Below are 17757 nucleotides of genomic sequence, written 5' to 3'. Positions count from 1 at the left end.
TAACCACCACGTCAGTGAGTCCTCCTCCAGCTCTCCCTTCCATGTCATTTACGGACTTCAGCCTTCCGTCCCATTACCTGTATCCTCTTCCTCGGATGTCCCTGCTGCTGATGCTGTAGTCCGTGACTTTACAACAATTTTGGACTCTGTCAAGACGTCCCTTGGACGTGCTTCCCTGCGGATGAAGAGACACGCAGACAAGAGGCGTCTGGATCCTCCGTGTTTCTCTCCAGGAGATCTGGTTTGGCTTGCTTCCAAGTACGTCCGATTGAAGCTACCATCATACAAGCTGGGTCCTCGCTACATCGGGCCGTTTAAAGTTCTCAGCAAAATAAAGGTCTCCCACAAGCTGCAGCTCCCGGCAACGATGAGAATACCCAACTCCTTCCACGTCTCCCTGCTCAAGCCGGTTGTCCTTGGTCCCTTCTCCGCTGCTGCCAGTTCTGCTCCTCCTCCTATTGCTGATGATGACATCTATGCGGTAAGGGATATCGTGGCCATGAAAACCGTACGGGGCCGACAGTTCTTCCTGGTGGACTGGGCAGGGTATGGTCCTGAGGATAGGTCCTGGGAACCCCGGGAGAATGTGGGTACTCCCCTGATACGTGCCTTCCTGTCCCGGTTGCGGGGAGGGGGGCGTGAGTGAGGGGGTACTGTCACGCTCCCCGGGTCCCCTGTCACGCTCTCCGGCTCCCCTGCCTCGCTCCCCGGCTCCTCTGCCAGGCGTCCCCCGCTCCACAACCTCCATGCCCCATCACCTGCGGTCCCCAGGCAGCCCAGTCCCCGCTCCTGGCGCCCGTCGGCAACCCTGCTCCAGCCCGGCTCTCCTGCCTCCTGTTCACCGCTCCCTGCTCTGGCTTCTGGCACCCGGGCCTCGCGCATGCGCATTAGGGCGCGCGCGCGGTCATTGACCCTCTCTTAAAGGGCCAGTGTCCTCCAACAGGATATTGAAGTATCAGGTACAGGGTATATAGGGGGATCCTTTCCAAGTGGGCGGGGCCTGTTCTTCGTGTTTTGCTAAGCTAGGAGTCAGGTCTCCTTGTGTCTTGTGGTATACTTACCTATCTCTCTCGTAGAGCCGCTCCTGCCTCGCCAACCGGTCCTGACGATACCCGAACCCCGAACGGTGACTGTCTGCCATCCCGTCAGTTCATACCATCTCCGATCCCTGTGGTGACCCGTCTTCTCGCTCCGTCGGTTCAGGACTCTGCCTGACGTCATCTCGGCCTCCGAACCTGAGCTCCGTCATCCGGACTACCTTCAGTGACTCCGTGGTCCCAGGGACTTCTACACTCCACTCCTCTGAACGGACTGTCCTGCTACCCGTAGTGCTCTGGCTACCGGGCACCTTGCCTTCGGTGAGGTGTTCAGCCCAGTGGATCCACCTCCTGGGTCTGCCCGTCCACCTGGCCCTAACATATATTAAGTAGGTCGTACCATGTGTGGTGCTGCCCCACATTATTTAACGAATACAGTGTGCATCATAATTTGCAACTTTTTTAAGTCATACAATTGCTAGGGGGCATGATAAATTTCCAAGACTGATAACTTTCAGGGAAAAGAAAAAAACTTTTCTTGTGATGAGATGATCAGATAGGTGCCTGACTCGTTAGTTACCAGACAGTTATCAGAAATATGTCTTAACAGTGACGAGCCAAGCACCCAACATCACAAGATCAGGGCAGAATTTTACTCCTGGGAGTAAATATTAAAGATTCGTACTGAATGACACCAAACAAAGGCTCCAACTACTACTCAGCATGGGTGCATGAAGGCCTATGGAGTGTCTTGGTGTGTATGCAGGGAGTTTTACCGATACGTACCATGAACATAGAAGTCAGAATACAGTCTTATTTTCTTTTCTTACAGTTTTAGTGGCATATGATCATAAATTCTAGTCTAATGTATAATATGATTATGGTAGAATTCTCTAGGTATATATTGTATACTTTGTACTCCTCATTAGCAGAACTGTAAAAGTACATACACCATAAACTAAAGGAAAGAAATGAAAAAATAAAACCGGGGCACTCCCTAGTGCAATAAATTCCGATAGGATAAAAATCCAATGACATCTACCATGGTAAGCTTTCTAGGTAGGCACTCACCTATTTGTAGATGAGTGCTTATCTCGAAAACTTACCATGGTAGATGGTAGTTGTATGAATGTAGGCCCACTCTATGAAGGCCATAACAAGGCACTCGAACCTTCTCAGTGGGTTACCAGTTGTGGCTCTATCCTGGATGATAGTTCCAATTGCTTTAAGAGTTTGGATCAACACAGATAACAAATGGAAAAAGGGATCCTGCTTCCTTCTGGTTGATGCCTCTTTCTTTCATGTGATTGTAAAATATCGAGATTATAATCAGTTCAGTAGATTGGAGAAAAAAATAAAAAGGACATTGGCTTATTTAACAAATATCTTCCTATTTCTAAAGTTTTAAACCCCTAATACCGTATCTTAAGCCAATCAGAATTTTTTTTTACATATATTTTCTGATCATGCTAGTTAAAAATATATATATTTCAACCCCCTTAAAGGGAATCTGTCACCAGGTTTTTGCTCCCCCATCTGAGAACAGCACAATGTAGAGATATAGACCCTAATTCCAGTGATGTATAACTTACTGTGCTGCTTGCTGTCATTTTGATAAAATCAATGTTTTCTCTGCTGCAGATCTAGCAGTTATACAGAGCTCGTGAATATGCTGGACTACCTGCAGCACGCCAAGTAGTCCCTAATGATAAGCTACTGCTGAATAATCAGTTATTTTTATCAAAACTACACTAAGTAGCCCAGTAAGAGACACCCTGCTGGAATCAGGATCTCTGCCCCTACGTTATGCTGCTGTCAGATTAGGTGGCAAAAACCTGGTGACAAGTTCCCTTTAAAACTAATTTATGTTTTTGATCTCTTTAATATAACATTTCCTTTGCTAAAGAATACTGCCTAGTTAGTGGAATTATGTCAGATATGGAGAAATGGCTGTACCATTAGTTTCACAACCAAATCAATGTAACCATAAGCTGTTATTATTACACCTTGAAAGAACACTATAGGTGTCATGCTACTGTGGCGCCCCTGACCTGGTCAGGCACCACTGAGTACTGCACCCATGCTGGGGACAGTACAATACAGGTAATCCAGAAGGCTGACCGAGGTGTGACTACACAGGCGCATAGTGATCAGGTCTCACACATGTACCTTTGAGAGGACCCCTGGGGATCCCAGGAGGGGGCAAAAGCCTTCACCTCCACTTGAGGAGTGGAGGGGGCGAAGCCTCCATCTCCACTCAAGGGGTGTGGTGGAGAGCCTGGTTGCTAGGTGGCGTAGGCAGGCACAAAAGGGAAAAGGGAAGGAGGAGTAAGCAGTCTGAAGCAGAGTGTGGAGGAGTGAGGAGCATGGAAGTGGAGCTCAGACAGGAGCAGCAGTGCAGGTCCCACGAGTGAGCCAGTTTAGTGTGCAGCTCAGGAAGAGCAGAAGCAGACCCTGGAGCTGTGGCAGTCTAACAGCGTCCGCGCAGTGACTACCGACGGGGGAGAACGGTCACCTGGTAGTGCTGCCCGAACACCACACACAGCTGGAGAGAGAGCAGTGTAGTGGAAAGTAAGGAGACTGTCAGGGAGTACCAGGCCCAAACGGGCGGCAGATCCCGGTGCGGGGATAGATCCACCTTTCCTTGCTAAACCTGCCGGTGTGGGGCCCTCAAAGCCCACGCCACAACACCCCAAAGGCCGCAGCCACGTAGCCACAGTTAGGGCCCATAGTTCACAGGAGGCAAGCAGCTGGAGTGATCTGGTCCAGGCGACAAGCAAACGGCAAACAAACGAGGGGAGCAGCTACTTCCCTGGGTGACCCCCATAGGGACTAAAAGTCGGGGTTACCACAAACCACAGAAGGGCTAAGGAAGGCGAGTCGGTAGCCACCCTCATCAGTCAGCCTGAATGATACCTGGTTCCAGCCTGGTTCATTCCAGCTACGCCCGGGTTACTCACCCTGCCACCTTCTGTGAGTAAAACCCCTGAAAGACATTCTGCTTGTGTGGAGTTATTCTGCGCCTTGTGGTTCTACACACCTACACAGGGCCCTGGGGCTTGCCTCACTCTCAGGAGGCTATTACAACTGGCTGCACCCACCATCAGCCCCAGGCATCCCTTAACCTGCAGTGGCGGTCCCCACTGACCGCAATTCTGAGAGTGGCGTCACGACAATCCTAAAAGAAGATCTCCTACCTGTGACAAGATCCAGCTGCGTGGAGTCCCTGAAGGTAATGCACCGACACTGCACTTGTGGGGCTTCACACTACCATACTTTATACCACCCCACCCCATAATCCTGGGAGTAGAACCAATGCTACTTTCCCTAGTGTAGGCCTCTTCATGACCTTGATCACATGCTCTCCAATTTTTCAACTATCAATTTGTCCAAGACCAAAAGAAGGACTTGCTGAAGATGATAGACGTGTATATTGCAGATTCCATTGCTGTCTTGTTCTACCGTTGAGAGTAGTGGAGTGAGGTCAATGGGACACCTTCTTGACAGAATATCACACTAGTCCTACTCACGGGATTGTGGTGTGGAGTGGCATAATGTATGATAACTGCACCCTTCCAGTCTTCATTCCACGCACACTGAAAGCTCGGTGTAACATTAATTTGGTCTTAGAACCAGGATTCGGGGTTCTCCAAAGTGCCCTAGAAGCTGTATGTCAGTATGACAATGTCAGGTTACTCGTGATTATGTGAACACCCGGCCTTTCTTAAACGTGCTGCCATGGACTATAGTGTCTACAAACTTGTCTCCAAACGAGCATATTTTGGGATGTCATTGATTGGCAATTGCAAAGAGAACTGAGAAACAGTGGATCTTGATGATTTGTGTGCTAAGGCGCATTCAGTGTAGCAGAACATTTCTCAGACTGTCATTAACAACCTCACTGATAGCTTGCCAATACATGTAAATGCGTATATTTTTGGACATGTTGCTCATACTTGATACTGAATAAATCGAGATGTTTGAAAATGTTACTTCTGTATTTTCATTGTTTGCATGTCATTAACATGGCTATCGATCCTGGATTTTCACAATTCCATGACTTCTCCTTCTTGATATTGCAATTTCAATGCTGAGGAGAGTATAACAACACCCTAGCACTCATATTCCTCATGGTGGTCATGGCCTGGGACAAGGGTTATCACGTAGCTCCTATCCTAGACTGTGTTGAACAAGTCTTGTCTGCTCTCTTGGCACTCTAGCCTAGTACGTCAAGTTTATAACATGATATTCCCTACTTTTGTAGCTACCCTACTTTTTGTCATAACTATGAAATCACTGGTTGCTACAAGTGGGAAGAGTTTCAGCAGCACCATATAGGCTCACACTTAGGCTATGTTTACATGAAGACATTTTAAGTCTGAGTACCATATTTTCCGGTTTGTAAGACGCACTTTTTTCCCCAAAAAACCGGGGGAAAAATTGGGGGGCATCTTACAAACTGCATATGGCTTACTGTGGTGGCAATGGTGGCGCATTGTCTGCAATAGGGATGTCTTGCAGGGGGTGTCACTGCAGTGGAGCAGCTCAGGAGGTTCAGTGTGTGGCAGCAGAGGGTCGGCAATACTGTGGGCTTATGGGGTGTCACGGAAGCAGGCGCCATTGATCTCCTGGCGGGCTCGGAGGTGTGGGTGTTGAGGCTAAAGAGGGTCAGTGTGCAGCAGCGAAGGGTCAGCGATACTGCGGGCTTGTGGGGTGTTGCGATGGCGGGCGCCAATGATCTGCAGGCTGCTTTGAATTGCTGGCAGTTGACGTGATGGACTTCAAGAAAATGGCCTTGGAGGCCAATCTACACATGCGCAGCCTCCGCGGCCATTTTCTTCAAGTCCATTGCATCAACGGCCGGGATTCAATGGAGCCTGCAGTCCGCTGGCAGATCAATGGCACTCGCCGCCGCGACACCGCACACCCTCCTGAGCCACAAAACCCCTTCCTCCAAGCCTGCAGCATCTCTGACCCTGTCTCATGAGACCTTCCTGAGCTGCTCCACCACCGCCACTCTCCCCTGGTGAGCTTATATAAGAGGCACTGGGATTATAAGACAGACCCTCATTTTAACAGTAAAAATTATATTTTTCCTACTTCCCTTCTTCAAATTTGGGGTGCGTCTTTTAAAAAAACTAACAGCACTCAGGCCACTTTATTTCAATTGGGCAGTTCAAATAACTGTTTTTTTTTCACATGGACTAAATGTCCATATGAAAAAAATCCCAGCATAGACTGTAGGCTTATGAGCAGGGTCCTGACTCCTCTTGAATTATGTATTAATCTGGTTTAGTTAAAAATTTTATCCAAAGTAGATGATCCGTATCGCATCCGATTTGTACAGATACATTGCAATTATTAACATATACTTTGTTTGGTCTTGTAAATTTTATTACCTGCTGACGTACGTATAAAAACAGACCATATATATTATATATATATATATTATATATATATATATATATACATATACAGTCCCTGACAAAAGTTCTGTTGCTTATCCATGTTATGTAAATAAAACCTTATAACCTGACTTTAAATTCATCCATTGGTTTCATAAATTACTCTTTTGAAAGCTGAAACCCTGCCAAATTTGGTTTAGGTTATGAAAATGAAGTTGCTGCAAAGCTGAAATATTGATCATTTAATGAACACAGAAAGGTCAGATTTTGGCAAGACAAAAGTTTTGTCGCCTTGTCATATAATGCACCCATTGGTTAATTAGTAGGTGTGTATAAAAAGAAACCCTGCACCCAAGACCTTCAGTTGAACTGCAACTTGACCTCTGACAACATGCCAAACATCCACCCTTCGACCAAAGCCTTGATTATCAAGAAGCTGAAGACCAGATCCACTGCAGAGGTAGCTGGCACCTTTAATGTGTCTCAGCGTCAAGTACAAAGAATTAAAAAAAGATTTCAAGAGACTGGAGGTGTTTTTGACAAGCCCAGGTCTGGCAGACCCCGCAAGACAACTGCTCAGGAGGAACATTTGTTGGTTAGAAAATCCAAAGCCAGCCCCTCTTCCACTGCGCCAAAAGACATGGTCACCTCAAGTTCCTGTGTCAACTAAAACAGTTTGTAGGATTCTATCTCGAAATGGCCTCCATGGTCAAATCAGTGCCCAGAAGCCAGCACTAAATAAAAGGCAATTAACCCTAGAACACATACCTGGGGCCTCGCAGGCTTGCTAGGATACTTGTTTTCTATTGTAGATTTCTATGGTTGCGCGTTCTAGGGTTAAAAAACCGTGTGTCATTTGCCAAGTCCCACAGCCTGCTAAACAGATGGACGCTGGAAAAGTGGCAGAAGGTGGATTTTTCTGATGAATATTCAGTTGAATTACACCACAGCCGCCGCAAATACTGAAGGAGACCTACTAGAGCCCGTATGGATCCAGAAAACAGTTAAGTTTGGTGGTGGAAAGATCATGGTTTGGGGTTACATTCAGTATGGGGTGTGCGAAACATTTGCAAGGTGGAAGGCAATATCAATAGCCTAAAATATCAAGAAGTATTAGCTACCTCTTACATTCTCAATCATAAAAGGGGTCACATTCTGCAGGATGGTGCTCCATCTCATACATCCATCTCTACAACAAAGTTCCTTCTGGCAAATAAGATCAAGGTACTCAAGGACTGGCCAGCCCAGTCACCAGACATGAACATCATTGAGCATGTTTGGGGTAGGATGAAAGAGGAAGCTTGGAAGACAAAACCAAAGAATATAGATTAACTCTGGGAGGCATGTAAGACTGCATTCTTTGCTATTCCTGATGACTTCATCAATAAATTGTATGAATCATTGTTGAACCGCATGGATACAGTCCTTCAAGCTCATGGACGTCACACAAAATATTAAATATGGCTCTAATAGCACCACAACTTCATTCATCAATGTTAAGCAACATATCTTTGTATTAGAAGTTAATTATTTGTTTAAATTTCACATTACTTTCTGTAGGCGACAGAACCTTTGTCTTGGCAAAATCTGATCTCTCTTGTTTATTAAATGATCAATATTTCAGTTTTGCAGCAACTTTATTTTCATAACCTATACCAAATTTGGGAGGGTTTCAGCTTTCAAAAGAGTAATTTATGAAACCAATGGATGAATTTAAAGTCAGGTTATAAGCTTTTATTTACATAACATGGATAAGCGACAGAACTTTTGTCAGGGACTGTATATACATATATATAGGAACAAAATCACTACTTTTGTGCTATGAAAATTGACATAGAATTAACTCAGATGTAAGAGGCTTAGTCACAACAGGATTAGCGGAAAACCAATACTTAAGTTTCATTGATCTAAAAAATGTAAATAGAACTGTGTACCATTGAAACTAATTACCTTGGTTACAAGGGCTAAAGATTGAACCTTCACTAAGAACAGTAAAATCAATATCATATTTTTTTTATTTACTCCTTGTGGTCATTGGTTCGTGTTGGGGTAATTTCAACCTCTGACGTTTGTCTTTTTTGTTGCCGATGGTCTTCCACCACTCCTAATTCATTTTTGTGTTGATGTAAAATCCATCATTGTGTCTAAAAAAAAGCAGTATCATCAGAACCACAAACATTTTGTTTAACCAATATATAACCTCCACATATTGAGACCTTTTATCCTTAGTATGCTTAGTTCTCTGTTTTTGCCAATTATTCACATTGCCAAGGTGATAATTCTCCGCATCTCTGTGCCATTTACGTCGTTTGTTCTCCTTCAAGTTCCTAATATAATCTCCTAAGGGTATGTGCGCACGTTGCGTACTAGCCCAGCACCGAAAAGGTGCGCTTCAGAGCGCAGCTGAAAAGCTCCGTTCTGAAGCGCATGGTGCCGGCGAGAACGTGCGCTCTGCCTGCAGCTCCTGCCATAGACAGAGCAGGAGCTGCCGGCAAAGCGCACGGAAGAAGTGACATGTCACTTCTTTTTGCGCAGCGCTTCGGCAGTAGCCGAAGCGCTGCGCTCTGAGACGCCATGTGCGCACGGCCCCTGCACAATCTCTATAGACTGTGCAGGGGACGCAGGACGCATGCAGTTACGCTGCGCTGCAAAGCGCAGCGTAACTGCATGAATTTACGCAACGTGCGCACATAGCCTTATACAGATAAAGCAGAGGTTTTCACATTTAGTTTAGAGGTTTTCACCGTTCTTCAGATTTTAACAGGATCTTTAATTTGTCCTCTGTATCAGCAATAGCTTTAGTCACAAATTTCAGATCCTGTAGTAAAAATTCCATACTTAAGACTAAAATGTCCAAAGCATACTTATTGGAAATGAAGGTGAATCTACCAGATCACCCAGGAATAGGAGAGTTCGATTACAGCAGTGTTTGTACACTTGCCCCTTTAGTGTGTTTCATTTGGTGCTAAAAGGTGTTTTTAGCCTTGCTTAACCTAATAAATAAATAATTAAAAAAATTGGCTTGGGGTCCCCCCTATTTTTGATAACGAGGCAAGGTAAAGCAGAGAGCTGTGAGGTGGTATTATCAGGCCGGGAAGGTCCATGGTTATTGGGACCTTTTCAGCCTAAAATTACCAGCGCACAGCTGGTCCAGCAGTGGTGCATTAAATTAGATACACCAATTCTGGTGCTTTGTCGAGCTCTTCTCAATTGCCCTGGTGTAGTAGCAATTAGGTTAATATTTTTGGGATTGATGTCAGCTGTATAATGTCAGCTGGCATTAAACCTTGGTGTTAGTAATGGAAAAGCGTCCATGAAACACTATCCCTTGTTCAACAATTTATTATCAAAAATGTTCCCAAGAAGCACTTCTACAATACTACAAGATCCCCAAATGCAGTGCTGGCAACTATGAACAGCAGTAAAGTACAGCTATTCACAGGCACCGGGTTGTGACGACAACTCTCATCAGCATCGGTGGACCTTGCTGAGTGCAGTGTTGGCTGGCAGCTTTAATGAGAGTTGTCATCACTACCCAGTGCCTGTGAATAGCTATACATTAGTGCTATTCATAGTCGCTGGAGCTGCATTCTTGAATCATAGATTATGATGGAGCTTTGTGTGAACATTTTTGATAATAAATTGGTGAATCAAGGAATGTGTGTAGAACTCTATTCAAATAAACAATTTTTCCTGTATGTGTGATCTTTCACTTTAAACTTACTGGGTTAGTAATAGGGCTGCCTGATAGACGCCTCTCCATTACTAACTGCTGGGCTTGATGCTAGCTGACATTAAACAGCTGACATTAACGCCAAAAAATATTAACCCAATTGTCATCGCAAACCAATTTCCAATTTCTATCCATCATATCATAGGGGTCATCATCTAAAAATATTTTTTACCCTAGTAGCCAAAGAATTTAGGTGTATCAATTTCAAATCATTTGGTAAAAAAATCTTTCCATTAATGAAAAGGAGGCATTAGAATCTTTGAAATCACATGACAATATTGTGATAAGAGAAGCGGATAAATGTGGTGACGTGATAATACAGGATACCACCATTATCTTAGAGAAGCGCATAATATATTGTTTAACAAAAAACATTATGGGGAAATTGAAAATGATGTCATCTACTTATGAAAAAGAATATCATAAACTTATAAATAATGTGCACAAAAAACAACTCATAAATAAAAAATAATTTTTTTTTGGACTAATAAAATGACCAATCATCTCTTAAAAATAAATAAAGGCAATCAAAATCCCCCAGGACGTCCAATCATAACATGAATCGGATCATTCAATAGCTCTATGTCATTCCTTTTACAAGGACTGAAGTTTATTTTTAAGAAGAATCTTTTTTCCTTTCAAGGTAAACTGTATTTACGGTTGTTTAACACAGTGATGGGGACTTGGTCGTACCCAGTTTCTCCAACTTGGTCATGGGGTGATTTTGGTCCTCATCACCGATTTATTTTAAACTATTCAGCCAACACATTAAATATTATCTCAGATATATTGATCTACTAATTAATAAGACATCCATGTCTGATCGACCGGGATATGATGCCCCGCACCCCTGATAATCAGTTGTTCTCGGTGACGGCGGCAGCAGCAGGCAACCGGAAATGCTGCCCCATCAACTGATAGCGACTTTGGCAGTACTGCATGTCTGACGTCCATACAAATCAAAAGGAGGTGGATATGCAGTACCTGTGGTTGCTATCAGAAGATGGGGCAGCTCCATAACTGAGCATTTCCGTTTGCCTGCTGCTGGCACCGAAACCAGCTGATTGTCAGAGGTGCAGGGTGTCAGGTCCTGGCTGTTCAAACATTGATGACCTATCCTAAGGATAGGCCATCAATGTAAAAGTAGTGGATAACCTCTTTAAAATCTTTGCAAATCCTGACTTAACTATATCTTACAGTCAACGTACAGTGCCATGTAAAAGTATGGTCACCTGCCTGAAAAACTACTGTTATTGTGAACAGTTATGCAAGTTGAAGATTAAATGATTTTTAAAAGGCATAAAGTTAACAATGACACATATTTCTTTTTTCGTTTCATTTTTTATATTTTTTTATTAACAAAAAAGGAAAATGGGAAGATGAGAAAGTTTGGGCAAAAAGGAAATTGAGCCGATGCAAAGGTTGGGGCATCCTGCATGACTAGTACCTAGTAGCACCCACTTTGGCAAGTATCACAGCTTGTAAACGCTTTTTGTAGCCAGTCAAGAGTCTTTCAATTCTTGTTTGAGGGATTTTCATCTATTCTTCATTGAAATGGAAATTAAACAAGTGTCTCTGAACAGGAAAACAATGCACGCAACTCTAGTCTGCTAAATCGTCCTGAAGGTCTTTTGCAGTCAAGCGTAGGTTTTGTGGCTAGACCTCAAAAGAGCAGTGCATACAAAGTGACCCAGGAATCTCACAGAACTAGAAGGCTCACTTACCTTTTTTGTTAATTTTAAAATGTACAAGATGAAAAATATATACATTTTTTGCCAGCAGCGGGGCGATTGACACTGGCCTGACAAAATCAGTAAGTGTCGCACCCCATGCCTGAAGTCATACATGCACACGGGGGCTCCTTGGTGAATGAGCGCAGAGCTCATATGGCCCGGCATCTGTGCCTTCCTTCAACACTTTCATTGAACAAGGCTGCCCTCATCTAGTCGGATTCTGGATATTATATCACATGCTTGCAGCCATGTGACTACTGTTCCTGGCCTGGACATCGGTGTGACTGCAGACTTTCGGATTTAGATCATACAGCCCTATTAAAGAGAAGCAACCATTGCTTTTCACAAACAAATGAACGGATAAAAAAATCTACTAAGACATTGAATGTTCATAGAGATACATTTAGAAGCATAGTTCAAATTGAAATTTGAAGAAACATTGGCTACCTGAACCAGATGCAGATTGTCAAAAGCCTTAAGTGACTACAAAAGACCTACAGCAAGATTTGTTGGCAGCAGGCACTGAGGTTTCCGTTTATAGAGTAAAAGCTCTGATTAGATGGTCAGATGGCTATAGATTATGTAATCCAAGAGAATCGGGCCAATTATTCAAATGACAATCTGATCAAATTCTGATTGGTGTGTCACCACAGGGTAATTCAATTCTCTCAGGCAACAGAATCGGAGCACAGGTGAGGAGAAGATGTAGAACATAATGTCTCCATCTTTTCCATTCTGTGAGTCTGTGGAAATCGGACTGCACTCAGATGTCATCCAAATGCAGACTGATGTGTTCCACAGACTTGAAAGGGAAATCACAGCATGCTGAAATTTTTTTCACTGACAGATTCTGTCAGTGAAAATAATTGGTTATGAGCAATGCCCCTTTGAATAACATTGGCTTGAGTGCCATCTGATAAAAATAGGATAGTATTTGTCCTATGTATACGATGGTGTGAACGAGCCCTGTAGCGTGTACTAAATGCTGAAGGTATCCATACCTTTGTGCCAAGGCATATACCTTTTCTGACCCAACAGTACATAAAAAACATTTGTTATAGTAGATATGTTAAGCTATTTACTATTGATGAGTGAGCACTACCATGCTCGAGTGCTCTGTACTGATAACAAGCAGTCGGACGCACGGACGAGCTGAACTCCTATACCGGGTATAATGGAGGTCAATGGGACACTTGAGCATTTTTCCGAAAGATCTGCCAGGAAAATGCTCAAGGTTCCCATTGACTTTTATTATACTTGGTACATGAGTCAAGCCCATCGGAGCGTCTAACTGCTCATTACGAGTACAGAGCACCCGAGCATGGTGGTGCTCGCCCATCAAAAACTATTTATGTTCCTGATTGACTGGTTTACTGCAAACATCTAAAAGTAAGGAGGGTGGTTGAATAATTTTGATGAAAACAGTAGTTCAGGACACTGATTTATAGGATACCACATCAGTTTATGTGCACATATTTACTTACAGGCATTACAAGCTACCATTGCAGTTTCATTAGTTTTTGGCATCGCATTGTACAATAAAATGATAGGAGATTGTGATATTCAACTTACCATTACTTTTTATTCTTTCTGATTCTAGGACACTAATGCTGGAACAATGATTTGGATCTTTTGCCTACTCCCTTTACTTCTATATGGTGGCCAAGGTAAATGTTTTTTTCTTGATGTTACTCTTGAAATTGATAAGCCGTTTGAAGATTTTTAGATCCATCATTCATAAAGATTGGTGGCACAAAGTAAATATACATATATAAATGAATAGTAAAAATAAAGTACATAAGCAAATAATTGATACAGTAGGCTGCAGGGTTTATTAAGGGTAAATAATCCTATTAAAGGTTAGAATGAAATAATAAAAAATAAGACATACAATACTACAGTAGAAGGAAAGCCATACATACAATCGGCCAAACTACTAAACATTAAAACTAAGGGTAACAAATTAGACGGAGGGTAGATACTGATCTTTAAATTATTTCCAAATGGCCAGATCCACTTTAACTGCTTCTTAAGCTATGTCCACACTTTTATAGAAGTCTGAACTCCTGAAAAATTGCTAAAAAATGCTTGAGACTATGTGTTCCTTACTATTAAAAAATGACTTGCTCTTCATATGTTCAGTGTTTCATTGTTTATAATTAGCTTCGGTGGTCAAAAGCATCAAGCTTTTAAAAGAAGGGAACTGTTAATCTATGAAGCCGCTCCATACGTTACAATGTGAAGTCAAAGTGAAGGCTACAAAAATACCACAAAGACACATGGGTCATATTTTTGAGCATTTTGTAAGGATTTTTGAAGTTTTTTTTTACCTCACGAAACACTACAATTTTATTAATTGCCTGAAGGGTATGGAAAAATGTGACAAAATTGCCCTAAAAAATGCCTAAAGGGAACCTGTTGCCTACTCACCTGCGGAGCTGTCTGATACTTTCCGGTCCGATGGGCGTCACTGGTTTCAATCCTCTATCCTTGTGATTGCCGCCCTCCTTCTTGCTTCGTGTGGATGACGCATCCTAAGTCATTCACACAGTGTTCTCCATTGCACTCCTGTGCACATGGACTTCTCTCTGCCATGCTGAGAGCAGAGCAAAGTATTGTAGTGCACATGCCTAGGCGGTTTTTGATCTTTCCCCACTTCTGCACTGTGTGGATGACGTAAGACACATCAAACACACTGAACAGGAAGGAGGACAGCGACTGCAAATGTAGTGTCCCTGAGCCACTCAGGGCACTACAAGGAACTGCATCCTCTTGGGGATGCAGGACCTACCCCCTGGGACCTGGAGTATTAGTGCCGATGTCACCAAAGCACAACTAAAATCCTAGTTCTCCATTCCACACCGAGCATAGGGGGTTAACCATTTAAGGGGATGGTTGCCATTGAAAGGAATGAGTCCCTGGGATTAGCCAGCCTAGTGGGGGAGGTCAGCAGTCAGGAGAGAGTAGGAAGAAGTGTGGCAAACAGGAGAGGTGTGCGGACGTGCCTGAGCCAGGTCCGTGCAGCGGTGACCCGGGGGCACAGGAGAGAGGTCGCCAGGATGGGTACCGGAGATACCACTGGGACCGGAGCATGCATGGGGCACAGGGCCCTAGATCAGGCACCAGTTCTACACGGCTTGATAAATACCTGCCCCCGAACCAAATAATCCGGGGGCATCAGCAGTAAACTAGGATCGGGGTTCGGACACTTACCTCCCCAAAGGGTCCGCACTTCCTGCCGTACGGAGAAGGAGACTGTACCCCAAAAGGGACAGTCTGGCTCCAAATGCTCCACGCTACAGGGACCCAACTAACAGAGAGTGCTGGGGACAGAGTAACCTGGGTCACTACATTGGCACTGATACTCCAAGTGACCTGAACCAGCAACCCCTGGGTCCAAGTGAGTAGAGATTGTTAAAGACAACCCGGTGTGGTCTCCGTTATTATCCCTCATCATCTCCCACGCACGGCCCTACCTGTGGAGGGCCTAACACCATTGCTGCAATCACCACCAGCTCTGGGAGTACCCACATTTAGGAGCGGCTGTTCTCTATCCTTAACCGCAACCCGCAAGTGGCGTCACATGACATTAACTCTATTCACCCCTGTAAATATCCCCCCTTAAAAAAGGGGCTCAGGGCACGGGACTGGGCAATGGCCACTGGAGTGACATTCCCGTTTGTTACCGCCCGGGACCGTGTACCCCCTTCCCTGGGCGACACACAAAGATAGAGGAGGTGCCAGGTCAATATCAGCAATGCCCATCAGACCAGAGCGGATCAGGTGAGTAGGTGAAAGGTTCCCTTTAAAAATATTTACAGAAAACAACACTAAAAATATTAACATAATGCTTCAGAAAATGTTGAAAAAAATTATAAAAAAAGACACTTGAGAACAAAAATGTCTAGAATACTCAACATAGTAAGGAGTTTCTCATGATATTTAAAAATTTGCCCAGTGTCAGCAATAGTATTAAAAGAGCTGATCAAGTTGTACCTATTTAATCCCTGCATGTCCAGTGCCACATCCCTGCTCTTTTCTGCTATTCTTGTGTGAACCTGCGTGCATTGGTGATGTCTTGCATTACTAGCCTCGGCCATCTTGGGTTGTATATCATTGAGGTCAGTGGTGTGGTATACAAGACATCTCTGCTGCAGGATTGGCAGGGAGAATTGAGGATTCAGTGGCAGAATTGCACGGATTAAAAAGGTACAGCTTTATGAGTAATTTTATTAAAGGGGTTGTCCACTACCAGGACAGCTCCTTCTGATTCCACTTGTTTCCTCCAGTTAAAATAAAAGATCCTATGCTCACTTCCCGTTCTGGCGCCATTCCAGCACTGTTGGTAAATGCAGTTCGGGGCTCATGTGACATTATGATATCCAAGCACTGCCGAATTCCGCCACACCTCCGGACCAAATGGGCAATCAACAGGAAGTGAGCGGCAGCTGCACCATCACTTCTTGTTGATTAACTAATTTTTTTCCACAGGCCGGGATATGGGGAAACAAGTGGAATCAGAAGGGATTGTCTTAGTATTGGATAACCCCTTTACATTAATTGCAGTGGACACATATTAAATAGGAAGGTGATCAACATTGCCCAATAGACCCCATAAAAGGGATCTGTTTATCTTCTCTTTTCAGGTGCACAATGCTCCTCCGCTTACCAGCATCCTGTTTGCCAGGGGGTGGTGCACTCCTGAAAAATGACAGTTTAGATCAACAGCATTGATGTTTTCTGTGCTCTCTCATGTGATAGGTATCTTTGACTTTGTAGTCTTGAAGGAGTGTAAGGACGCAATGCTTGTCGGATCCAGCGAACAGGCCAACTTCAGAGCTGCACTTTCAAGCTCTAAAGCAGAGAGCTTGGAAGAACAAACTCTTTTTCAAAAAAACCAACGAGTTGTACGCTATATAATTTGAAATATCTCCGTTCTTAAGAATGTAAATGAGTTTTAGTAAGGTATAAATGGCAAAGTTTCTTGTTACAACCCCTTTAAAAGGTTAATGGGGACAAATGCTTGAGAAAGACTCCATGTGGGAACTAGAACAAAACATTTGATCTGGGTGAATTAAGTACTCGATTTGTTCATATTGGAATTCTTTTATAAAATTATTTTCTTTTTTTAGTTGTCATATTCTCAGAACTGTATCAATTTGTATTTTATATAGTCAAGTTAAATAAAGAGCATCTTTTATAAAAAAAAAATAAAAATGAGAGAACAGAATCGTAGAGAAAACTGCCTATAGCATCTAATCCAATGTAGTTTTCATGTTTCTAAAGAAGATTAAAAAATAAAACCCAAGTGAGGCAGCTTTGATCATTTTTCTTTATGCAAAACCAATAATTTCCATGTAGTATTATACGGTAGAGCTTATCATGCCATTCTAACTTCTGTTTCTATAAACTGTAAGTGGAAAATGTTGTTTTTCAGTCAATGCAAACAATCGGCCGGTTATCCATGAAATTTTTGTAGCAGTTTTTGAAGATCTACCAGTTGGTGAGTGACACTTTGCATATTAATTGTAAAAAATTGTTTCAAACCATGTTAACACTGGACTGCACTATATATATGTCAAATACAGCGCTGTAGCTTATTTGTGACCTATTACACAGGTCTACAAAAAATATTTTTTGTAATCATTTCAGAAATGTATATCGTTTTTCTGTAGCACGTATAGTTTCCATGGAGCAGCATCATTATTATAAGGTATAGGAAATATACTGGCGACATTAAGAAAACAGTAATCTACATCAGAAAAAATACTTTACCTTACAAAACAGTTTTTATTGAACCAGAATAATTTCACATGCAAAATAGAAACCAAAATATGAGCAGAAATTAA

General features: G+C 43.2%; 1 protein-coding gene across 1 annotated transcript in view; it reads left to right on the top strand.

Moving 5' to 3' along the window:
• The window catches only part of CDHR2 (cadherin related family member 2), a 195614-nt gene that overhangs the window by 18439 nt on the left and 159418 nt on the right, over nucleotides 1-17757 (top strand). The window contains exons 2-3 of the mRNA XM_075344655.1: nucleotides 13509-13575; nucleotides 17346-17411. Coding sequence (XP_075200770.1) covers nucleotides 13527-13575; nucleotides 17346-17411 — 115 coding nt within the window. The 5' untranslated portion in view covers nucleotides 13509-13526. The remainder of the gene's footprint in view (nucleotides 1-13508; nucleotides 13576-17345; nucleotides 17412-17757) is intronic.

The sequence above is a fragment of the Anomaloglossus baeobatrachus genome, chromosome 4 (assembly GCF_048569485.1).
Source record: "Anomaloglossus baeobatrachus isolate aAnoBae1 chromosome 4, aAnoBae1.hap1, whole genome shotgun sequence".
NCBI classification, from domain to species: Eukaryota; Metazoa; Chordata; class Amphibia; order Anura; family Aromobatidae; genus Anomaloglossus; species Anomaloglossus baeobatrachus.
Note: the sequence above shows the minus strand (reverse complement) of the source record. Positions and strands in the feature narration are given on the sequence as shown.